At 28.7% G+C, this 26,289-nt stretch overlaps 1 protein-coding gene across 6 annotated transcripts in view; it reads left to right on the top strand.

Moving 5' to 3' along the window:
• LOC119611696 (probable WRKY transcription factor protein 1) overlaps nt 1-26,289 on the top strand; it is a 67,783-nt gene that overhangs the window by 5,804 nt on the left and 35,690 nt on the right. For 3 of the 6 annotated variants that reach the window (XM_037967365.1, XM_037967366.1, XM_037967368.1), the window contains exon 2: nt 1,975-3,577. In XM_037967365.1, coding sequence (XP_037823293.1) covers nt 3,118-3,577 — 460 coding nt within the window. In that variant the 5' untranslated portion in view covers nt 1,975-3,117. Of the gene's footprint in view, nt 1-1,749; nt 1,881-1,974; nt 3,578-18,985; nt 21,906-26,289 lie in introns of those variants that run through there. The other 3 variants (XM_037967363.1, XM_037967364.1, XM_037967362.1) reach the window with 3 other exon arrangements.

Genomic DNA, 26,289 nt, shown 5'->3' with positions numbered 1-26,289 from the left:
AACGGGGGTTAATGTTTAAATGTCTTCCAAATTACATTCAACTCCTTATTCGGAATTCCATTACGGACTTCGAGGATATGAAATAGCTTAAGAATTTGCATTTAGGGCCAATATCATTGACCTTAAATGATATTCCGAAATTTTGGAATATTCGGATTTCCCCACTTGTGGCATTAAACATGATTGTCGTATCGTCGATCAAAGTGTTAACACAAGTGATCACCTATTGTCTCCCAAATTGCATTCAACTCCTTCTTATTCGGAATTCCAATATGGACTGCGAGGACATGAAATATATTGAGAGTTCTCTACTAACTTGTTGACCTTAAGACAGACGTAACTTTCAAATTATTATCACAACAGTAATCGGATACAAAATTTTAACTGAATTTTGAACTAGTCCCTATATCGCGAATAGTCCAAAGTTTGACATTCTGAAGACAAGACAATTTGATCTTATTTTTGTAGAAACTTTTGGAAATTCTAATTTATTTTCAAAAATCTTATTAAGCTGTTAAAATAATCTCAAACTAAAAAATTATTTTGAATTAAGAAAATTAGTTTCGGAATTTGTTTAAGCTTAAAAACTTATTTTTAAACAAAATTTTTAACATAGACTTTATTATGTATCTCAATATTTCGAGATATCGTGTCATAATGATTGTGAACTCCCATTTTTGAAGCCTTATAACAGAACAAAAACATCTTTATTTATAAAATCTGTTATGTTGTCTGAAATTCAAGTTTAAAATATTGTTTTAACTTCTGTTAAAACTTCTTCCTTCTTTGAGATATTTTAAGCTAAACTATAAATTAAACAACTTTATTTTACTGCAGACACTCTTATATGCTTCAATTTGTCTTAATTTCTCCCATAAAAATATTTTTTAAATTGTTTAAAAATCTCTTGTATCTGCAAAGATATCGTCCGTTGACGTTTTTGAATTTGAAAAGTACTGTTTAACTCCCATTTAAAACTTTGCCATGGCAACTCTTTGCATAAAATTGTGTAAATAATATTTACGATCATTCCAACAACTCCCAAGTTGCAAACGAACATGACTGATAGATAAAAAGAAATATACAGAGAAGACGATGAAGAAAAACAACAAAAAGTATTTATGTAGTTTTTTTCAATGGCAAAAACCTCAACTCAGAGATGGTAAAGTTTGTATGATTTCACATTTTTTGATACTAACTAAAGTTCAAAATAAAAGTACTTTAACCATTAGAAGCTATTTACAAATAGATTTTGACTGGATCTTAATATCTGTTTGAGTTAGAAAAGTGGTTTAGAAATTGTATAGAAATTCATCAGATTTTTTATAATTTTAATAGAAACTTAACTTTTGTATACAATTTTATTAAAATAAACCCCTAAATATTGCAATTTAGTACTTTGTAATTTAAAAAAGTACTACTTTATAGTGAAGTTATTGAAAAACAAAAAATCTACATTCCCACACCTGACCTCAAACCAGATTGCCAACCAACCAACAAGCAACAACTAAAAGAAACAAACAGTTTTAAAACGCGAACATAAAGTGAAACACGATCAAGCGAACGAAACGGAAACTTGAAATATTACAAAAACAACAAATAAATATCAAAAAAGAGAAAAAAAAACAAAAACAACATAAAAACTGCACACAACAGAACAGAAAAAAAATAACATTCCATTACATTGACGAATTGGAAGAAGAAAAAAATTTATAAAAAGTGAAGTTTTTTAAAGGAAACTATTAAAAAAATGTGAAAATTTTAAATAAATTAAATTTCCATAAAAATGAAGTGAAAAGTAACATAAATTAAAAGGAATTTTGTTGGAGGTTTTAAGGAAAAAACAGAAAATTTCTGGCATTTTTTTTAACTGCAAAAAAGTGATAATTTTTGAAATTTAGTTTTTAAGTTAATTTTTTTTTCATATTTTTATTATATTACCTTTTTAATTTTGTTTATTTTCTGTTTTTTTAGCATTTCTTAAAGTTTTTGTTTAATAACTGGGAAATATTTTGCCAAACCCGAATAATTTTCAAAAGAATTTAAGAATTTCATACAAAAAAAAGTGAGAATAAAAAGAAATTTCCTTCAAAATCTTGTGCTAGTGTGTGAAAATACTAAAGAAACAACAACAACAACAAAGAAGAAAAAAACAAAAACAAGTTAAGCTGTGCTGTGTGTCTGTCGGTCTGCTATTTTTTTTTAGAGAAGTGCGAGTGCGCAAATGTCATATTTGATCTTTTAACATAAATTGCAAAAGAGAGAAAGAGATAGAATGTGAGTGCCAAAGTAAAAAAAGAAACACAATACAAGTGTACAACAACATAATACAGAGAAAAACAGCAGCAGCAGTAAAAGAAGCAAAAAACAAATAAAAACAAAACGAAAATACTAAAAATAAAGTGAAGTGAAGTAAATAAATAAAACAAAAACTTTAAAATAGAAGAAGAGAAAACAAAAAGGTGCACCTATTAGAAAAAAAAACAGCAACAACTAACCATAACAGTAATAAAGGGAAACCACAATAAAAAACAACAACAACTAAAACACCAAAAACACAAATTAACCAGAAAAAGAAAAGAAGTTTAAAATAAAATTTATTTTAGATTTCGAGGTGCAATGGAATTTCAAATCCCAGCCAGCAACAATAATAATCACTACGACAACAACAACAATAATAAAACAAAAGCAAAAGACTAATCCAAAATAGAAAAAGAAAAAACCATACAATACTAAACAAAACAATTAATATTAATAAGAAATATTACTGAAGAAATCCTCAAAAACCAATAAGAATTTTGTTAAAATAATTTCCAGCAACAAAATGAGTTAAATTTTGTAATGCTTTAGAAAAAACTATATTTAAAAAAAAATTTCTTAATTTTTTCTTTTAATTTATTATTTCTTTAATTTGTTTTGCTTTACGTTCAAACACAAATATTGTTTATTTCAATTAAACACTGCAACAGAAAATTTATAAAAAAAAAACACCAACCACTTGCCAAATTTTATAACATTTCCTTTCTTTTTCTCTTATTATCTCTTACTCTCTGATCCTTCTTCTTACTCTCTCACACCACGAAATTCTTCATTCATCCAATTTCAACCCAAAAAATTATGAAGAATAATCAAAAGTCTACGAATACCAATAATAATAACAACATCAATAACAACAATTTAAATTATCTTAATAATAAAAATAGCAACAACAACAACAATTTAACTGCAACGGACGGCCATAAACTCTCCAAATCGGCTTCTTCACCCAATAACAATATCAACAACAATAATAACGCCAAAAAAGGTCTTAAAAGTAAATCAAAATCCCATCGTTTGGTTGGCCGCTCGAGTAGCAACAACAATAGTAGCGGAGGAGGCGGGGGTTTTGGTAAAAAAATGGGCGGCGGCGTCAAAGATGCCCGTCGCGGTTTGGAGCCGCTCGAATTTGAGGAGTGTATCGTTGATAGTCCAGAGTTTCGGGATAATTTAAATCGTCATGAAAAGGAATTGGATCATACTAGTCATCAGATTAAGAGAATTATTAAGGAGGTTAAGGATCTAATGAGTGCTGCAAAAGGTGAGTGAAAAAGGAATATATTTTAATATCTATTTATATCTTAAAGGAAAGCTTAGATTGTAGGGCAGTATTTCTTTAAAATAGAAATGCTCTCTGGATATTTTTGTGTTTTTAATAAACATTAACTTTTAGGATCCTTTGAGGTTCTTACACTTATGTACAACAGTTTTGTGAAAGATGCCTATAAGAGAGCTTGAGGTTCCACCAACTTTTAAAGGATATTTCTACATGATTCTTTAATCTTCTCTAGGAAAGTTTAAAGTTTCTTATACTTTTCTAGGACGGTTTGATCTTTAGGTTCCTTCAAGCAATTTTGAACTCCTTGGGAAGACTTTAATGTTCCATAGAACAGTTTTGTAAAACAATTTAAGGTTCCGCAAACTTTTATAGAATAGTTTGAGCTACACAGAACTTCTACAAAATATTTTGAGGCTTAGGACAGTTTGAGGTTCTTCAAACTTCTATAGGACAGTTTGAGCTTCCTCAAACTTTTATAGGACAGTTTGAGGTTCCTCAAACTTCTATAATTCAGTTTGAAGTTCCTCAAAATTATATAGAATAGTTTGAGGTTCCTCAAACTTCTATAGGATAGTTTGAGGTTCCTCAACTTCTATAGGATAGTTTGAGGTTCCTCAACTTATATAGGATAGTTTGAGGTTCCTCAAATTTCTATAGGATAGTTTGAGGTTCCTCAAACTTCTATAGGATAGTTTGAGGTTCCTCAAACTTCTACAGGATAGTTTGAGGTTCCTTAAACTTCTATAGGATAGTTTGAGGTTCCTTAAACTTCTATAGAACAGTTTGAGGTTCCTTAAACTTCTATAGAACAGTTTGACGTTCCTCAAACTTCTATAGAACAGTTTGAGATTCCTCAAACTTCTATAGAACAGTTTGAGGAACCTCAAAAGTTTGAGGTTCCTCAAACTTTTATAGAACAGTGAGGTTCCTCAAACTTCTATAGAACAGTTTGAGGTTCCTCAAACTTCTATAGAACAGTTTGAGGTTCCTCAAACTTCTATAGAACAGTTTGAGGTTCCTTAAACTATAGAAAAATTTGAGATTCCTGAAACTTCTATAGAACAGTTTGAGGTTTTTCAAGCTATAGAAAAAATTGAGATTCCTGAAACTTCAATAGGCCTGCTTTAAGGCAATCAAGCTTCTATAGGACCGTTTGAATTTCTATAGGATAGTTTGAAGCTCCTTTAAATTCTGTGGAACATTTTGTGGTTCCTTAAACTTCTGAAGAACAGTTTCAGCTATTTTATAGTAAATCTTGAAGTTCCTAAAAATTCCTATAGGATACCAGACTTCTGTAGAACAAATTTCGGCTGAACAAACAACTCAAACCCAACGACCCTATACCGGAGAACTAATTTAGACATCTTTCTGTTTCTTTTTCTCTTTTATTAGATTAGAGAATCTTTTCACCAGCATTCCGGAATATTGAAACTATCGAGATTATAAGATTGTCTAAAATTTTTATCTGGAAAGAATTTCTTGAATAAAAGATAATAGAAATTTATTATATATACAATCTCTACTATAATAAAAATACCTCAATTTTCATCAAATATTTCAATGTCGGTAGAGATTACTATACAAATTTTCATGGGTGTAAACTAAAGTTCATAGACTTGTGCCTTCAAAAATCTTCTAAGATAAGAATACATTCCTCCGCTTATTATCAAGTTGTTTCAGTTTCTGTTTTTGGATTCTTTAAAAAAAAGTATAAAATAATATTCCTACTACAACTTATGGCTGCTTGATACAAAAACAGATAAAAATTATTATTTTCTTTTTAAAATATTAGAATATTTCTCCAACTAAATTGAAAAAAAAAAACAACAACAACAGAAACCATTAAATTAAGATAAATCGTTTTTATTACTGTTTATATACAAAAATTTATCTGTTTAAACAAAAAGTACAACAATCTTTAGAGTACTTCGGCAGCGAGTGTCAGTGTGTTCAACTTGTAAAAAATAGTTGTAAAGAAAATAATTTTCTTATCTTAATTTTCGTGGTGTTTCATATTTTTTTCTACTTAATTAACAAGCGAGAACAGCAGTTTGTTTTTTAAGCTGAACATTTGTAAATTTTGTAAAAAAAATAAATAAATTCTTAAGAATTTTAACTTTTTACACAAAAAGATTTTGTTTTTGGTTTTAATGAGAGAAAACTTTAAATTTAAATTTATAATGACAATGAAGAAAATCTCAAAGAAACTACAATTTTCCCACCTTTTAAAGGGTTAATGTTAAATATAAATTTCCATGAACAAACTTTACTTAAATCAGTTAAAACCCTTGAAATAATAAATATTTTGCAAAAAAAAAAAAAAAAAAATAATCACATAAACTTTAAAAGACAAATGATTCACAGTCAGGCGATTATTTTTTGTGTTGAACATTCTCTCTCTTTTTCATCTTGACATTAACTCTGAATATAACCTCGTTCACTTGATCTTGTATTTGAATTTTTTTTTTTCAAAAACGAAAAAACCAGCTGTTAATTAACAATCTTATTTAATTGTAGTTGAATTTTTTTTTTAATCTTTAACAATGAAACATACTTGTCGTCTGTTTTTTCTCTTTTTTTTATTATTTTCTGAAAAATAAATTTTCAAACAAAGAGTCACGTGAGCCTTTGTTATGTGTGACTCCTAGAAAAAAACCCTTAATTGTGGTTGCAAGATAAAAAGCCATAAATGTACAACTGATTGTGGCACTGGCACTGTGTGTATGCGTACTAATAGTAGTAGACCAAGGGCCCTCTTTTTGTAAAACAAAAAAACTTGTTAAGATGCAATTTAAGTGCTCTTGAAACAGTTGTGTAAATATATAAACATTTTTTAACAAATATAAATATTTATTTTCTACTTTTGAGTAATATACAAATTTAAATTAAACATTTTTTTCTTTTAAAATTTTAACAGAGTTAAGGAATTTTTCTTAAAAAAGTAAGAAACGTTCCATTTTCTTAAAAAAATACGTAGAGAGATGATGACATCAAGAAGAACTTAACTTTCGCGGACTTTAAGTTTTAATACAGATGATGGAGGCACCTCAAAATTTCTTGTAGAAGCTAAATGGACCCAAAACGTTTCCTTTTAAAACAGAAACATCAGAAAAACTTCAAACTGTTTATAAAAATTTTAAGAACTTCAAACCTATCTGTAGAAACTCAAGGAACCTTAAACTGTTCAAAATAAGTTTGAGGAACCTCAAACTCTTCAAAATAAGTTTGAGGAACCTCAAACTTTTCTAAATAATTTTGAGGAACCTTAAACTGTTCTAAAGAAGTTTCAGGAACTTCAAACTATTCTCAGGAAGTTTTAAGAAACTCAGACTGTTCTAGAGAAGTTTTAGGAATCTCAAGCTGTTCTAAAGAAGCTTTAGAAACTTCTAACTGTTCTATTGAAGTTTGAGGCGCCTTAAACTATTCTATAGAAGTTCGAAAAACATCAAACTTTCCTATAAAAGGTCAAAGAACCTCGAAACTGTTCTATAAAAGTTCGAGAAACCTCAAACTATTGTATTGAAGTTCGAAGAGCTCAAACTGTTCTATAGAATTTCGAGAATTCTCAAATTTTTCTATAGATTTTCGAGGAACCTCAAACTGTAATATAGAATTCCGAGGAACCTCAAACTGTTCCATAGAAGTTTGAGGAACCTCAAACTGTTCTACAGAAGTTCAAGGAACATCAAACTGTTCTATAGAAGTTCGAGGAACATCAAACTGTTCTATTGAAGTTCGAGAAACCTCAAACGGTTCTATGGAAGTTGATAGAAACTCAAACTGTTTCTTGAAGTTGGAGGAATCTCATACTGTGCTATAGAACTAGATGGAACCTCAAACTGTTCTGTTAATGTCTGAGGAAACTCAAACTCGGGGAACATCAAACTGTTCTACAAAAGTTCAAGGAACCTCAAACTGTTCCATAGAAGTTCGAGAAACCTCAAACTGTTCTATGGAAGTTTGGTGAAAACTCAAACTGTTTCTTGAAGTTGGAGGAATCTCATACTGTGCTATAGAACTAGATGGAATCTAAAACTGTTCTATAGGGGTTAGAGGAACCTCAAACTTTTGTATAAAATTTCAAGGAACCTCAAACTCTTATATAGAAGATCGATGAACTTTAAATGGTGCTATAATAGTTCGAGGAATCTTAAACTGTTCTATAGAAGTTCAATGAACCTCAAAGTGTTTTATAGAAATTCGAGGAACCACAAACTAGTGTAAAGATGTATAAGTTGGAAGAAATCCAAACTGTTCTATAGAAATTTTATAGAAACTAAAGCTTTAAAACGTCAAACTATTCCCTTGTAGTCTGAGGAGTCTCAGACTATTCTGGAAGTTTTAGGAATCTTAAAAGGGCTTATAAAAGTTTAAGGAACTTCTAACTGCTCTTTATAAGATTGAGGAACGTCATTCTGTTCTACGGAAGTCTGAGGAACCTCAAATTGCTCTATAGAGGCCGCAGAAACCTCAAACTGTTCTATATAAGTCTGAGTTACCACAAACTGTTCTATAGAAGTTCGAGGAACCTCGAACTGTCCTACAGACGTTTGGAGAACTGTTCAATAAAGCTGGGAGGTAATTCAAAATGTATAATAAACTTTATAAATCAATTTAAAATTTCGCTTTAGACTTCATTTATATTTATATCAGTTGACCCTGAAAATTGTGGCAAACTTCTAAAATTTATTTCAAAATTATTTGACTATAATTAGCAATTCGTTTTTTTTAAATTTTTTGCAAATTCACAAAAATTAAAACAATAAATTATTAAAATAGCAAAAAAAGAACTAAACTAAAACAAGCCAGTAATAAGCGAAACCATTTTCATTAAATAAAGTGGAACAAAAATCAGCAGTGATTTAAAGAAAAAAAGCAAACAAAATCCAGTAGCTGAAAAAAATCAAATTATAAAATCATGACTTAGAAGAACAGAAAATCTAGATGACTGTTCCAAAAAAACTGAGTCAGAAATTAAAAAATAAAAACAAAATTAAAGTCAGAGTTAAAGTTGATGTTAAAGAACTACAAAAAATTGTGAAATCTTTAATTGAAAAAGTAAAAAAAAGAATTTTTAAAATTTAAATTAAAACTCCGAAAAAAATTCTTCACAAATAATATTTAGTAAAAAAGAGATCCTCTGAATAAAATTTGCTCTTGATAAGATTTAATACTCTGTCAAAATCTTCGCTTTAACGTTTTGCAGTCGTGTTGTTCAAATTGTAAATATACATTCAATTGCTGTGATTTCTTCATGTTACTTCTCACTTTATTTTATATTTATCTGCTAGTTATTATTGTTGTTCTTAGTTTTACTTTATATATTTACGAAAAAAATTAAGAAAAAAAAACACAATTTACAATTTGCGTGTGTCTTAAATTATACAAAACAACAATAGCAACAATAACAAGATGTATTTTATAATAATAACAAAAAAATAGCAACGATAGCATACAATTTAAGTTGCAGTTGGTAGCATTAATAATAACAATAACAAAAACTTTGTAATAACAAGTATTTAACTACATACAACAACAACAACAAAATACAGAAAACAAAACAAGTGGTTGGCATTGAGTTACGGGAAAAAATCACTCACAATCACACATATGCACATACAGAATAGCAACAAAATAACAGCAACAATCAAAATAAACTAAAGAAAACAATAACAGAGTTGTATTTTTTGTGTAGAAGTTACTGTCAGGGGTGCAAGGAGTGAGTGATTAATCAAAAAAACTCATTACAAAACAAAAAGTCTGTCAAGATCGTTTACCATTTTTGGAATAATTAAACAATTGTTATAGTATTTAAGGAAAAAAAAAAACAAAATATAGAAACTTGCAATTGTTGCTTCATATAAAAGGCTTAAAAAAAGTTTTGGTCATTTCCGGATAGGTTTTTTGAAATTAAAATCTTTTTAAGGAAACAGACTTAAATGTTGTTTTCAAAATAAATTTAAAACAGCAAAAACTTCTGTAAGAAGACTTCTGTTGAAGTCTAATAAACTTTTACGAATTGAGGCAACTTAAAGTCTTACTTTTATCGAACTTTATAAAAATTTGAGGTTCCTCGAACTTGTTTAGAACTGTTTGAGGTTGCTCTAACTTCTTAAGAACAGTTTGAGGTTCCTCGAACTTCTTTAAGAAGACTTCTGTTGAAGTCTAATAAACTTTTACGATTTGATTCAACTTGAAGTCCCACGTTTATTGAACTTTACAAAATTTTGAGGTTCCCCAAACTTGTTTAGAACAGTTTGAGGTTGCTCTAACTTCTTAAGAACAGTTTGAGGTTCCTCGAACTTCTTTAGTACAGTTTGAGCTTCCCCGAACTTTTTTAGAACAGTTTTGAACAGTTTGCGGTTTCTCGAACTTCTTTATAACAATTTGAGGTTCCTTGAACTTCTCTGGAACACGCTGAGGTTCCTCGAACTTTTTTTATAACTCTTGAAGGTTCATCTTCCTTGTTTAGAACAGTATGAGTTTCCTTGAACTTCTTTAGAATAGTTTGAGCTTTCTCAAGCTTCTTAAGAACAGTTTAAGGTTCCTCGAACTTATTAAGAACTTTGAGGTTTCTTAAACTTAAGAACAGTTTGAGGTTCCTCAAACTGCTTTAGAACAATTTGAGGTTCCTCAAACTTTATTAGAACAATTTGAGGTTCCTCAAACTTCATTAGAACAGTTTGAAGTTCCTCAAATTGCTTTAGATCAGTTTGAGGTTTTTCACACTGCTTTAGATCAATTTGAGGTTCCCCACACTGCTTTAGATCAGTTTGAGGTTCCTCAAACTTCTTGAGAGTAGTTTGAGGTTCCTCAAACTTCTTGAGAGTAGTTTCAGGTTCCTCAAACTTCTTGAGAGTAGTTTAAGGTTCCTTAAACTTCTTGAGAGTAGTTTGAGGTTCCATAAACTTCTTGAGAGTAGTTTGAGGTTCCTTAAACTTCTTGAGAGTAGTTTGAGGTTCCTTAAACTTCTTGAGAGTAGTTTGAAGTTCCTCAAACTTCTTGAGAGTAGTTTCAGGTTCCCCAAACTTCTTGAGAGCAGTTTGAGGTTCCTCAAACTGCCTTAGAACAGTTTGAGGTTCCTCAAATTTCTTTAGAACAGTTTGAGATTCCTCAAACTTCTTTAGAACAGATTGAGGTTCCTCAAACTTTCTGAAAATAATTTAGAGTTTTTCGCACTTCTCTACAAAATTTTGAGATTTAGATAGGTTTGAGGTTCCCTAAACTTTCTGAGGTTTCTTGGATTTCCTAAGAACAGTTTGTAGTTTCTTAAGTACATATTTAGAAGAAGAAGATTTGAGGTTCCTCAAACTGCTTTACAACAATTTGAGGTTCCTCAAACTTCATTAGAACAGTTTGAAGTTCCTCAAACTGCTTTAGATCAGTTTGAGGTTCCTCACACTGCTTTAGATCAGTTTGAGGTTCCTCACACTGCTTTAGGTCAGTTTAAGGTTCCTCACACTGCTTTACATCAGTTTGAGTTTCCTCACACTGCTTTAGATCAGTTTGAGGTTCTTCACACTGCTTTAGATCAGTTTGAGGTTCCTCGCACTGCTTTAGATCAGTTTGAGATTCCTCAAACTTCTTTAGAACAGTTTGAGGTTCCTCAAACTTCTTGAGAGTAGTATGAGGTTCCTCAAACTTCTTGAGAGTAGTTTCAGGTTCCTTAAACTTCTTGAGAGTAGTTTGAGGTTCCTTATACTTCTTGAAAGTAAACTTCTTTAGAACAGTTTGAGATTCCTCAAACTTCTTTAGAACTGATTGAGGTTCCTCAAACTTTCTTAAAATATTTTAGAGTTTTTCGCACTTCTCTACAAAATTTTGAGATTTAGATAGGTTTGAGGTTCCCTAAATTTTCTGAGGTTTCTTGGATTTCCTAAGAACTGTTTGTAGTTTCTTAAGTACATATTTAGAAGAAGAATATTAAAATGTTTAAGGTTCGTTCCCTTGACTTTTATAAGAATGTTTAAGGTTTATCAAATTTCTATATAAAATAACCTTAGAAAGTTCGAAAGTGCAAGAAGTTTAGAATGTTTGAGGTTCTTTCCCTTAACTTTTATAAAAATTTTAAAGGTTTCTAAAATTTCTATAAGAAAGAAACTAAGAAAGTTCGGGGTCCTTTGGAAGTTTGGAGAGTTTAAATAGAAAAGTTTCTTAGAGATTATATCGGACTCTTTGGTGATTCTCAAACTTCTTTTAGAAAGTTCAAGATTCCCTAAAGGTGTAGAATGTTTGAGGTTGCAGAAATGTCTATAGGAAAGTTTTAATATTCTAAAATTTCTCGAGTAAGTTTTGAGGTGTTCCAAACTTTTGTAGTACAGTAGTACTTCTTTAGAGAATCGTCGTGTCAGCCAAAAAAATTTCTATTTTCTTTAAAGTTCTAATCAGTTTATTTTCAATTGAATTTATGGAACCTACTGATAGACCAAGGGGTTGCAAGTTTTACATACTAAAGTGCTAATTGATTTCATTTCATTTGTTTTCCATACAACTAATTCTCACTTTTATTATTCTTTCTTTAATTTATTTATTATTTTGTTTTCGATTCAATTTATTTAAATGTTTGTTTAAGATAAAATTTTGCAACTTAACCTATAAATATCAATATAGACGATTTAAGCAGGTTGTTGAGTTTTTTTTTTATCTTCAACGTAAAGTATATAATTTATACGTTGTTGATTTTTTTCTACTATAGAAAATATTGCTTACAATTTATTTAACAAATAACAAAAGTTCTGAGTATTGTATGACTCTAAAGATACTTAAGCAAAAGTGCTAAAAATGGCACTTATATATAATTGAGAAAAAATAGAAAAATAACTAGTAAATGATTTCTAACAAAACTAAACTAAATGAACTTTTGAAGTAAAAATAGCGATAACAAACTGAACTAGTTCTTTAAGAGTATTTAAAAATCATAGTTTGCTCTTGAACTTATGAACACTTAAATATTACTTTTTTGGGTTATAGGTCAAACAATTTTCCATAAAACCAAATGTTGTTCTGTTTTTTTGGCCAAAGCAAGTGTTAAAATATTCCCCTTAATTTTTTATTCCAACATTTCTAATCAATAATAAATACATAAATTTTTATAGATACTAAAAACTATCACGCCATATTGGAGAATTATTAAAAAAAAGGGGGGAAGAGAAACAATAACAAAAACTATCAACAACCATAAATAAAGTCAGTAGCATTAAACTACACTTAAAGTATTTATTTGTTGTTAAACAAATTTCAATACAAAACAAATAAATTAAACATAAAATCAACTCAAATCAAATAAAATTCAATAAAATATTCATAAAGGGAAACTCCCCCTCTATAAAAAAAATGCTGCTGTTAGTTGTAAACAACAAAAACCAACAACAATTTTGAAACATTAAATGGGTTTAATAAAAAAAAATTCACTTTCAATAGTTTTAAATGTATAGAGCTATAAATTTTATATAATTGTTTTATTTTTTATACTTTTTTTCTTGGTTGTTATGGTTATTTTTTTAAGGTTTGGAGTTTTTTTTTTACAAAGAAAACAAGTGTTTTTATATTTGGGGACACTTAAATTTCGTATAAAAAGTGTATTGCAAGACAAAAGAAATTTTTTATTTATAATTTTTGTTATAAAGCGATTTATTGATAAAAAAATAAAAATTTTATTTAAGTATTTAAACAAATATGATGTCGCCATTTTAATGCAACACCCGCTATAATACCCTAGACTTATTTTATAAACATATTTTGTTATCAATAATAAAAAAAAAAAGTTAAAAATATTAAAAATAAAAAACAACTGTAAAGGAATTTAAAATGAACTTAAACTTGTTGCTGAGGGGTTTCAATATTTTTACGCCAATTTACTATAGACAACCTACTACAAAACAAACTGTAACGGGTACGAAATTAAAGGCTATATACAAAACTAATGTCAAGCTTTTATTCAGAAATTTAGTCCACACTAGTATAATCTATAGTCTAGTCTATAGTCTAGTCTATAGTCTAGTCTATAGTCTAGTCTATAGTCTAGTCTATAGTCTAGTCTATAGTCTAGTCTATAGTCTAGTCTATAGTCTAGTCTATAGTCTAGTCTATAGTCTAGTCTATAGTCTAGTCTATAGTCTAGTCTATAGTCTAGTCTATAGTCTAGTCTATAGTCTAGTCTATAGTCTAGTCTATAGTCTAGTCTATAGTCTAGTCTATAGTCTAGTCTATAGTCTAGTCTATAGTCTAGTCTATAGTCTAGTCTATAGTCTAGTCTATAGTCTAGTCTATAGTCTAGTCTATAGTCTAGTCTATAGTCTAGTCTATAGTCTAGTCTATAGTCTAGTCTATAGTCTAGTCTATAGTCTAGTCTATAGTCTAGTCTATAGTCTAGTCTATAGTCTAGTCTATAGTCTAGTCTATAGTCTAGTCTATAGTCTAGTCTATAGTCTAGTCTATAGTCTAGTCTATAGTCTAGTCTATAGTCTAGTCTATAGTCTAGTCTATAGTCTAGTCTATAGTCTAGTCTATAGTCTAGTCTATAGTCTAGTCTATAGTCTAGTCTATAGTCTAGTCTATAGTCTAGTCTATAGTCTAGTCTATAGTCTAGTCTATAGTCTAGTCTATAGTCTAGTCTATAGTCTAGTCTATAGTCTAGTCTATAGTCTAGTCTATAGTCTAGTCTATAGTCTAGTCTATAGTCTAGTCTATAGTCTAGTCTATAGTCTAGTCTATAGTCTAGTCTATAGTCTAGTCTATAGTCTAGTCTATAGTCTAGTCTATAGTCTAGTCTATAGTCTAGTCTATAGTCTAGTCTATAGTCTAGTCTATAGTCTAGTCTATAGTCTAGTCTATAGTCTAGTCTATAGTCTAGTCTATAGTCTAGTCTATAGTCTAGTCTATAGTCTAGTCTATAGTCTAGTCTAGTAGTCTAGTCTATAGTCTAGTCTATAGTCTAGTCTATAGTCTAGTCTATAGTCTAGTCTATAGTCTAGTCTATAGTCTAGTCTATAGTCTAGTCTAGTCTAGTCTATAGTCTAGTCTATAGTCTAGTCTATAGTCTAGTCTATAGTCTAGTCTATAGTCTAGTCTATAGTCTAGTCTATAGTCTAGTCTATAGTCTAGTCTATAGTATAGTCTATAGTCTAGTCTATATTCTAGTTTATAGTCTAGTCTTTACAGTCTATTCCCCTGCATAAAGACTAGATAGAGTTTGCAATATTTTTACTTAAAATTCTGAAAATGTTCAAATATCTAGAAGAGATTTATTTTCAATTTCAATATGATGAAAATTTAATTGCTACAAATAAAGTTTTGCATTTGGCTTCACCTAAAACTAATTTCGTTTTAGTATTAGTGTCAGTGAATCTGTAAATCTTTTTGCAAAACATTTTAGAGTTTTTTATTCTGCTTAGTTTATTTATCTAGCTATTTCTGTAAATAGATTCTGAAAATAATAAATTTAACAAATTTCAAACTTGTCTATACTTGGCAGAATGTTTTTTAGTCTTGTTTGTTGTTTTTTCTAGTTTAGTGTCGGGTTTTTTTTAAAGATTTTTGTTGTGAGCAATTTGGTGTAAATAAATAGATTCTTGATGTCGATATTGAAATTAAGTTTAAAATTGTGTTTTTTTTATATTGCCAATATTTCAGTTTCAATTTTGTTTTCTTGGTGTTTGTTGCTTCTTTTTAACTTAAATTCTTGACATTTCTCTTTCTGGGTTTCTGTGTTAGAGATGTTTGTTGAGGCAAAAATAAAGTAAGAATATATGGTGGTGTCTGTCCATCCGTTTAAAGAGTGGGTATCTGTGTGTGTTTTCGTATTTACATGCAAGTCGTTTGTTTGTATAAGTTTTAGAGGAGATTGTCAATATTTATTTGAATTTTATTGTATCTTTAAGTTTGTGATTTCTTAGTAAAAATATATTTATCTGCGGTTTCTCTAATGTTAGCAACAAAATTTAGCTTGTAAAGTTTTTTAAATTGTATATGGCGTTTGTATTTTTAACTCGATTTTTTCCAAATGAGCAAAAAAATCAAGCAAATAATTTTGTGAAACTTTCAATCGGTCACTGGGTTCTCTGAGAATTAGCAGTTAATTTGCTTTTGCCGTTTCTTGGGGATTTTTTTGTTTTGCTTTTAACTGATTAATTTTTATTTATGTGATTGTTTTGCTATTTTTTTATAAAGTTTGTTTATTATTTTATTTTTTTTTTATAATTTTATAATACAAAAATTTCAAGTTGAATGCTACTTCGACTACAGCTGCAAAAGATACTGGAGCTGGTATTTATTAGACTTGGGCTTTTAATCTCTAAACAGAGTTTTAAAAGAACGTTTTTTCCAAAAAAACTCTTTGTTAATTGATATCATCAGATCACTGTAATGTTTTAATACATCTACACTTCTGGCACTCTAATACCATCTTAAGAATGTGTATTTTGTATGTTATCTGATGATTTTTGTGCAGCTAATTCTGCTGATTGGTATGATTTCAAATATAAATAAACAAAACCATCGATCAATGTTTATTTCAAATATTTTTATTTTTTTTTTCTTCTTTAAAATCATAATCATCATTTCAAAACCTCATCATCTGTGGTATCCGGTTTTAATAAATTTTCTGCCATTAAATATTGTTGTTTTATTTGTTTTTCATTTTAGTTGATTTTTGTTGTCATCCGTAACCATTTTTTAATTATATTTTTTTCGTTTCATTTTAAAGTTTAATTTGTTAAATTATTGAAAGAAATTAGTTAAATTTCAAACGAATCAACCTTTAAAATTAAAATGTAAAGAAGGGATTTAAAAACTAAGACCAAACTATTTATTGTTTTAAATTTTAAATTTGTGTTAAACAAAACGCATTTTTTATCTTATCATAAGTCTTCTACTTAAAATCGTTTTTCAAGGGAGAGTATTTAGTTGTTTTAAGTAAAAAAAATAATAAACAAATAAATGAAAAAAAAAAAACAACAAATAAAGAAAAATTAAAAACAAAATACCAGAAATAGTATTTGAATGATTAAAATTAATAGTGAAGACAACAGAAATATAGAAGGGTCTTAAGACTTTAGACTAGACTATAGACTAGACTATAGACTAGACTATAGACTAGACTATAGACTAGACTATAGACTAGACTATAGACTAGACTATAGACTAGACTATAGACTAGACTATAGACTAGACTATAGACTAGACTATAGACTAGACTATAGACTAGACTATAGACTAGACTATAGACTAGACTATAGACTAGACTATAGACTAGACTATAGACTAGACTATAGACTAGACTATAGACTAGACTATAGACTAGACTATAGACTAGACTATAGACTAGACTATAGACTAGACTATAGACTAGACTATAGACTAGACTATAGACTAGACTAGACTAGACTATAGACTAGACTATAGACTAGACTATAGACTAGACTATAGACTAGACTATAGACTAGACTATAGACTAGACTATAGACTAGACTATAGACTAGACTATAGACTAGACTATAGACTAGACTATAGACTAGACTATAGACTAGACTATAGACTAGACTATAGACTAGACTATAGACTAGACTATAGACTAGACTATAGACTAGACTATAGACTAGACTATAGACTAGACTATAGACTAGACTATAGACTAGACTATAGACTAGACTATAGACTAGACTATAGACTAGACTATAGACTAGACTATAGACTAGACTATAGACTAGACTATAGACTAGACTATAGACTAGACTATAGACTAGACTATAGACTAGACTATAGACTAGACTATAGACTAGACTATAGACTAGACTATAGACTAGACTATAGACTAGACTATAGACTAGACTATAGACTAGACTATAGACTAGACTATAGACTAGACTATAGACTAGACTATAGACTAGACTATAGACTAGACTATAGACTAGACTATAGACTAGACTATAGACTAGACTATAGACTAGACTATAGACTAGACTATAGACTAGACTATAGACTAGACTATAGACTAGACTATAGACTAGACTATAGACTAGACTATAGACTAGACTATAGACTAGACTATAGACTAGACTATAGACTAGACTATAGACTAGACTATAGACTAGACTATAGACTAGACTATAGACTAGACTATAGACTAGACTATAGACTAGACTATAGACTAGACTATAGACTAGACTATAGACTAGACTATAGACTAGACTATAGACTAGACTATAGACTAGACTATAGACTAGACTATAGACTAGACTATAGACTAGACTATAGACTAGACTATAGACTAGACTATAGACTAGACTATAGACTAGACTATAGACTAGACTATAGACTAGACTATAGACTAGACTATAGACTAGACTATAGACTAGACTATAGACTAGACTATAGACTAGACTATAGACTAGACTATAGACTAGACTATAGACTAGACTATAGACTAGACTATAGACTAGACTATAGACTAGACTAGACTATAGACAAGACTATAGACTAGACTATAGACTAGACTATAGTCTAGACTATAGACTAGACTATAGACTAGACTATGGACTAGACTATAGACTAGAGTATGGACTATACTATAGACTAGACTATAGACTACACTATATACTAGACTATAGACTACACTGTAGACTACACTATAGACTAGACTACTTTACACTTGATTTTAAATCAGACTAAAAGACTTCACTTTAGACCAGACTAACGGTTATGCAATTTTCTATTAAGCTTTTTCCAATAAATGATCCTATTTCCTACTAAATTTAGTCACTTTTTTCACTCTTTCCTCAAACAATAATTAAATATTCACGTTTATTTGCTCAAATCATCTACATCATCATGATCTCAAGCCAAACTTCATTATCTTTTCTTAAACGTTAATCATTAATTTACACATTATTTATCATTAAATTCATTATGCAAATTAGTTCAAAATATTTTTTGTTTGTTTCTTTTCATTTATTTGTTTGTTTATTTAGTATTTTCTTTAAAAAAATATATCGGTCAAATTTGTATGTTTTTTTTTTTTTTTAAATTCAAAGAAGTTCATAAACTTTACTTTCATTGAGATTTCTTTTATGTTTTAAAATTTTATTGGTTTTTACATTTAAATGATCATTTAGTAGACTATTGTTAAAACGTCACTTTTTTGCTAAAAGGTTGTGAAATTTTTAATTGGTTTTAGTTTATAATATTAGTTGAGAATTTATTAAGTTTAAAACAAAAGAATCATTAGTGTTTAATTAATATTTTAAAATAGGTTAAAAATTCTAATATGAAATTATGAAATTTTTATGGGATTTATGTAGATAAAAGGTTATTAACACTTTATTAAGAGGAGATTTTGGAAGAAAAACTAATTTTATAAAATTTTTAAATTTTTCTATTTTTGTTTATTTGCAGGTATGTTATGTTTGAAACTAATAAAACTTCTTAAAAGGTATTTTACTAAAATTATGAATATTATGTTTTTAAATATAACTGACAGCGGCGCTTAAAAATCGTTAAAATTTGAAAAAAAACTGAAGACAACTAAATAATCATTAAAAACCTAAGTACAACTTTGACGCCAGTCTCTGGCTGACCCAAATTTGGTAAAAAAAATTTAACGCGCACTCGATGATCGTCAAACAGACAGACACTTTTCTATTTTATACATATTTTTTAAAATTTATTATGATTTATTTTTACGTGTGTTATTGATATTGACGTTATGAAGCTTTTGTTAAAAAAATTTTTTAAATTTTTTTTTAAAGTTCAAAATTGTCTATAAAAGGGTGTCATATGAATGATTTTCAATTAATTCAATTCCCCAGCAATTGTGAATTATTGATGTGAATGAATAAAGAGAGAGAGAGGGAGAAGATAACTCACCATACAAAAATGAGTGAATGACTGTCAATATGGCAAAATGACGGACGTTTAACAGACAAATATGAATATAAAGAAATAAATATTAAAAATAATAATTGAAAGTCATTTAAAAAAATATATATATGGACACAATTACAACATCGCAACAGACAGACTGACACTCAGACATGCGATCATTTAAAATAAAGTAAAAGTTTGCTAATAATTATTGACAGTTTTTGTAAACCTGATTAAAATTTTAATTTTTAAAGTTTTATTCAAATTATGTATTTGAAAATAAAAATTGAAAACATTTGTCTAATGTCTTCAATTTATTAATGTCAAATGGCAAAAATCGGACATGATTTCCCTATAAAGTTTTAAATGTCGTTTTTTTTTTGTCATTTATCTGCAGGGAACATGTTTGTTTTTTTCTAAATTGAGGAAATTAAGAAAAAATTATCATTTTAAGAAAAAATGACATCTAATATAGACTCTCTCACGCCCATACACACACGCACATTTTCCTGGTAACCCAGTGAACATAAGGAGTTGAAGTTGAGTAGAAATGAAAGGAATTCTTGAACTTGATTTCGAACGATTTTTCAATATTAACCCATTAGAGAAATATTTTCACACTCAACTTTTGCAAAAAATTTATTCTCAAATGTTTTTCAAATGTATTACAAATGTGGTTTGAAAATATATACAATTAAAAGGGGCTTGACCTTGGAGCAGAAAGAGATTTGTGATCGAACAACATTTTACTTAAGTTAAGTTTTAGGTTTGAGAAAGATTGAAGAAAAGCTTTCGACATCAAACTGAACACGATCTCAAATGTTTCTCAAATGTATTTCAAATGTGACTTCAAACTATATATTTAAAAGGGCTTTACTTTGGAGCAGAAAGAGATTTGAGATCGAACAAAATTTTACTTCTTTAATCAAACTTAAATTTAGTTTTAGGTTTGAGAAAGATTGGAGAAAAGCTTTCGACATCAAACAGAACACGAACTCAAATGTTTTTCAAATGTATTTCAAATGTGACTTGAAGCTGTATACAACTTAAAGGGTCTTCACTTAGGATCGGAAAGAGATTTGAGATCGAACAACATATAACTTTTTTAATCAAACTTAAATTTAGTTTTAGGTTTGAGAAAGATTGGAGAAAAGCTTTCGACATCAAACAGAAGACGATCTCAAATATTTCTCAAATATATTTCAAATGTGACTAGAACTAAAGATTTAAAAGGGCTTCACCTTCGATCAGAAAAAGATTTGAGATCGAACAACATATAACTTTTTTAATCAAACTTAAGTTTAGTTTTAGGTTTTAAAAAGATTGGAGAAAAGCTTTCGACATCAAACAGAACACGAACTCAAATGTTTTTCAAATGTATTTCAAATGTGCCTTGAAGTTGTATACAACTTAAAGGGTCTGCACTTAGGATCGGAAAGAGATTTGAGATCGAACAACATTTAACTTTTTTAATCAAACTTAAATTTAGTTTAAGGTTTGAGAAAGAATGGAGAAAAACTTTCGTCATCAAACAGAATACAATCTCAAATGTTTCTCAAATGTATTTCAAATGTGACTTGAAACTATATATTTAAAAGGGCTTCACCTTGGATCAGAAAGAGATTTGAGATCGAACAAAATTTTACTTCTTTAATCAAACTTAAATTAAGTTTAAGGTTTGAGAACGATTGGAGAAAAGCTTCCGACATCAAACATAACGCGAATAGTTCTTATCATAATCATTTCAAATTAAATCTGTAATAAGTTTAATAACAAATGTCAAAATTTTATAAATTCTTCAAACTTTACCCTCTCTGTTCATTGGGTTTCCCCAACGACTTGTATTGCTTATGTTTCTCTCACAAGTCTCCATTAAAATGATTACTTTTTTTCAAAACGTCGTCAATGTGCTGTTCATTGGCCAGGTTATAATAACCAACTGTTTTATGGCTTTTAACGTGAAAGTGACAAATGCCAATAGATATTGAAACAAGGAAAGAAAAAAAATCTCAATAACATTTTTAAAACGACACTTAAACATTGAACAACAACAACAGCAATAAATGCAACCCAAAATACAACATCATGAAGTGATGATCATCATCGTTATCATGTGTTTGCTGCTGCAACTTCAACAAACAAGTGTGTTGTTGTCATCTTAATATAAAGTGTAGTTGTTGTTGTTTTTATGGTTGTCAACTTTAATGAACGTACAGTGGTTTGGGGGAAAACTATGATTGATTTCCGTTTAAGAGTAAACTTCAGGCAGAATTTGCTAAGGAATATTGATCAGTGAAAGAAATTAATTAAAATACTTCCCCTTCCATTGATATTTGTTTAGTCTGAACAAAAAGTTTATAGATCGTTTTTCATAATAAAGGATTTGAGGAAAATTGGCTGTAGAAAAGAAATTTTCGTAAATGAATTTTTCTGAAATATTTCTAAAAAGGAGAATTTTGTAAAAAAATGAGACTTATTGTAAAAAAATTTCAGAAAATTTAGAAAAAAGCAAATTTTGAAAAATTTTCTTCAAAAAAAAAAAAAAAAAAAAAAATATTTATCAGAAATTTTTCTAAACAAGAGACTTTTTCTAAAAAAAAATTTATTCAGAAAATTTTCTTAAAAAAAAATTTTTTCAGAAAAAATTTCAAAATTTTCTCAAAAAGAGACGTTTTTCAAAGAAAAAGATTTTTTTAAATTTCATAATTTTTCAGAAAATTTTCTAAAAAAAATCTTAAATTTCCAAAGAATTTTTCAGAATTTTTCAGAAAAAGTCTAGACTAGACTATAGACTATGGACTAGACTATAGGCTAGACTATAGGCTAGACTAGACTATAGGCTAGACTAGACTATAGACTAGACTAGACTATAGACTAGACTAGACTATAGACTAGACTAGACTATAGACTAGACTAGACTAGACTATATAGACTAGACTATATAGACTAGACTAAATAGACTAGACTATATAGACTAGACTAAATAGACTAGACTAGACTAGACTATAGACTAGACTATAGACTAGACTAGACTAGACTAGACTAGACTATAGACTAGACTATATAGACTAGACTATATAGACTAGACTATAGACTAGACTAAACTAGACTATATAGACTAGACTATATAGACTAGACTATATAGACTAGACTATAGAGACTAGACTATATAGACTAGACTATATAGACTAGACTATAGAGACTAGACTATATAGACTAGACTATATAGACTAGACTATATAGACTAGACTATATAGACTAGACTATATAGACTAGACTATATAGACTAGACTATATAGACTAGACTATATAGACTAGACTATATAGACTAGACTATATAGACTAGACTATATAGACTAGACTATATAGACTAGACTATATAGACTAGACTATATAGACTAGACTTATAGACTAGACTATAGAGACTAGACTATATAGACTAGACTATATAGACTAGACTATATAGACTAGACTATATAGACTAGACTATAGAGACTAGACTATATAGACTAGACTATATAGACTAGACTATATAGACTAGACTATATAGACTATACTATATAGACTAGACTATATAGACTAGACTATATAGACTAGACTTATAGACTAGACTATATAGACTAGACTATATAGACTAGACTATATAGACTAGACTATATAGACTAGACTATATAGACTAGACTATATAGACTAGACTATATAGACTAGACTATATAGACTAGACTATATAGACTCGACTATATAGACTCGACTATATAGACTAGACTATATAGACTAGACTATATAGACTAGACTATATAGACTAGACTATATAGACTAGACTATATAGACTAGACTATATAGACTAGACTATATAGACTAGACTATATAGATTAGACTATATAGACTAGACTATATAGACTAGACTATATAGACTAGACTATATAGACTAGACTATATAGACTAGACTATATAGACTAGACTATATAGACTAGACTATATAGACTAGACTATATAGACTAGACTATATAGACTAGACTATATAGACTAGACTATATAGACTAGACTATATAGACTAGACTATATAGACTAGACTATATAGACTAGACTATATAGACTAGACTATATAGACTAGACTATATAGACTAGACTATATAGACTAGACTATATAGACTAGACTATATAGACTAGACTATATAGACTAGACTATATAGACTAGACTATATAGACTAGACTATATAGACTAGACTATATAGACTAGACCATATAGACTAGACTATAGACTAGACTATAGACTAGACTATATAGACTAGACTAAATAGACTAGACTATATAGACTAGACTATATAGACTAGACTAAATAGACTAGACTATAGAGACTAGACTATAGAGACTAGACTATATAGACTAGACTAAATAGACTAGACTATATAGACTAGACTATATAGACTAGACTATATAGACTAGATTATATAGACTAGACTATATAGACTAGACTATATAGACTAGACTAAATAGACTAGACTATATAGACTAGACTAAATAGACTAGACTATATAGACTAGACTAAATAGACTAGACTATATAGACTAGACTATATAGACTAGACTATATAGACTAGACTAAATAGACTAGACTGTATAGACTAGACTAAATAGACTAGACTATATAGACTAGACTATAGAATAACTATAGACTAAACTATTGTCTAGACTATAACTAAACTATAGACTATATTATGGACTTGACTCTAGTCTGTGTAGACTAGTCTGTAGCCTAGTCCCTAGTTTAGTCAGAAGTCTAGTCTATAGTTTGGTATGCATATAGTCCAGCTGTATGGACTAGACTAGACACTGTAACAATCAATGTCTTTAACCCCTGTAATTAATAAAAAATTTACGCGCCCAATAAAAAAAGGAAGAAAACTTAAAATAATCACTTGTTTCTTTAAAACGAATTTTATGATTCAAACAATTTCAAATGAAATTATTATCGAAAAAAAAAACACATACCGAGAGAGACATTTGCAAAAAACAGCAGGTAATTTATTGTCAACCTCAAAATTGCTCAACAACTCCTCTCCCCGCCAAAAAAAAAACCAACAAACTCCGTAACTCTTTGTTTTTTTTTGTTTCTACATCAGATATAAATAAAACACGGCAAATATTACCGTTAATATGTGGTAATAACAACTGCGACAGGCAGATCGCTGTTGTTAAGAAAAACTTACATTAAAATGCGTTGGCTGAATGGCGGGCTGACTGTCTAGGTTTAGCTGAGAGTTGATTGGCTTAGTCATCATATTCAATCATTACAAATGATCATGGTTACCACTAAAAATCCCAAGTGCTATTTATTTCAGATTATTTTTACTTTTTGTCAATTGTGTGTATTGAATTTTTATTATGATTTAAAATAAAATAAAGTGTAGAAAGAAAGACTAGCAAAAGAAAGATATTAATGTATTTCTGCTGTAGTAAAACGTAACTCATCCCCAGGTGATTTTCTTTATTTTGTTTACCAACAGCAGCAAACAAAAACAAAGTAAAAACTTGCTTTTTTTACTACCGAAACAAAAGTAATAAAAACAGTTGGTAGAAATAACGCCAACTTAACCACATTTTATTTTTACTCATCCCCTCAAAAAAAAAAAAAGTTAAAAGAAAAAACTCTCTAAACGTCAATGTCCGATTGCTATAATCTCAGCAATACTATTCGTAGTTCAAACTTTATGAATTGTAAACGCAGACGTAGAAAGAAAGGTGTTAAAGAAAGAAGACTGATGAAAGAAAATATATTAAAGAAACTACAACGTCTTACCATAAAGGAAAGTCAGTCGTCGTCGTCGTCAGTCATTGGCGATAACGTCTTGGTGACGACGTTTTACGTCTTATTACTTCTTTTAGCTTTCAGTTGTTATAAATTGCTACTTTTGTCGCTGCTACATTAACAAAAACAAATTATGACCGCCAGACAGTTGTTAAGATGTCGTCACATTAAAGTTTAATGTAGAAGAAAACATTGATTTTGATTTACCTGCAAAGAAAAAAGAGTTGAAAAAAATTAATATTAGTTATTAGGCTGTATATTTGTTTAATTTATTTGTTAAAAAGCTTTTAAGTTTTTAATTAATTATAGAGTTTAAGTGGATAAATAAGTACTTATTTGTAAATTAAGTTATAATATGCGAAATGATTAACAATTATTATGTTTGTTAGATTAAACAAATTGAGAAATATTTAAAAAAACTAGACAAAATATGATCCCCAAAAATTATTGATCAAAAGAGCAGTATTTTCAAAAGTGTACTTTTCAAAAGTGAAAACAACTCTGAATTCGGTCCAAGTTCTCTAGCACCAAATCCTGAAGCTATTCAGTTGCTTTTAACTAAAATTTCTTTCAAAAACAATGCTACAAATCCATGAGCTTTTATAAATGCCAGTTAAACTTTTCAGTTTGTGAAATTTAGCACAATTTTTATTATTTATTTAATTTTTCAAATAAATTATGAGGCCATAAAAATTTAAGCAAATAAAAAAAGAAAAATACTATACATTAAGAACACAGTTTAAATTAAACAAATTAATTTTCATGTTTTGCTGGTGTTTTATGGCAAATAAAATGCGATTAGTCACTCACACTCTTTTTTGAGTCTTAAAGTGAAACTAAATACTCGAGAAAAAATATTAAATTTTTAATAAAATAAAACAAAAAAAAAAAATATATTAAAACCACAACAAATAATAAAATAAAATTTTATTTAAGGCAACGCAAAACTAAGGCAAAAATATATATAAATATAATTAACCATAAACAATTTTTAATAAAGAATATAAAAAAATTAATTTATAATTTAA

The sequence above is a fragment of the Lucilia sericata genome, unplaced genomic scaffold, assembly GCF_015586225.1.
Source record: "Lucilia sericata isolate MDLA Ls3-8-SP2 unplaced genomic scaffold, ASM1558622v1 Contig001512F_arrow, whole genome shotgun sequence".
Lineage (NCBI taxonomy): Eukaryota > Metazoa > Arthropoda > Insecta > Diptera > Calliphoridae > Lucilia > Lucilia sericata.
This window is presented reverse-complemented; position numbering and strand designations above follow the sequence as displayed.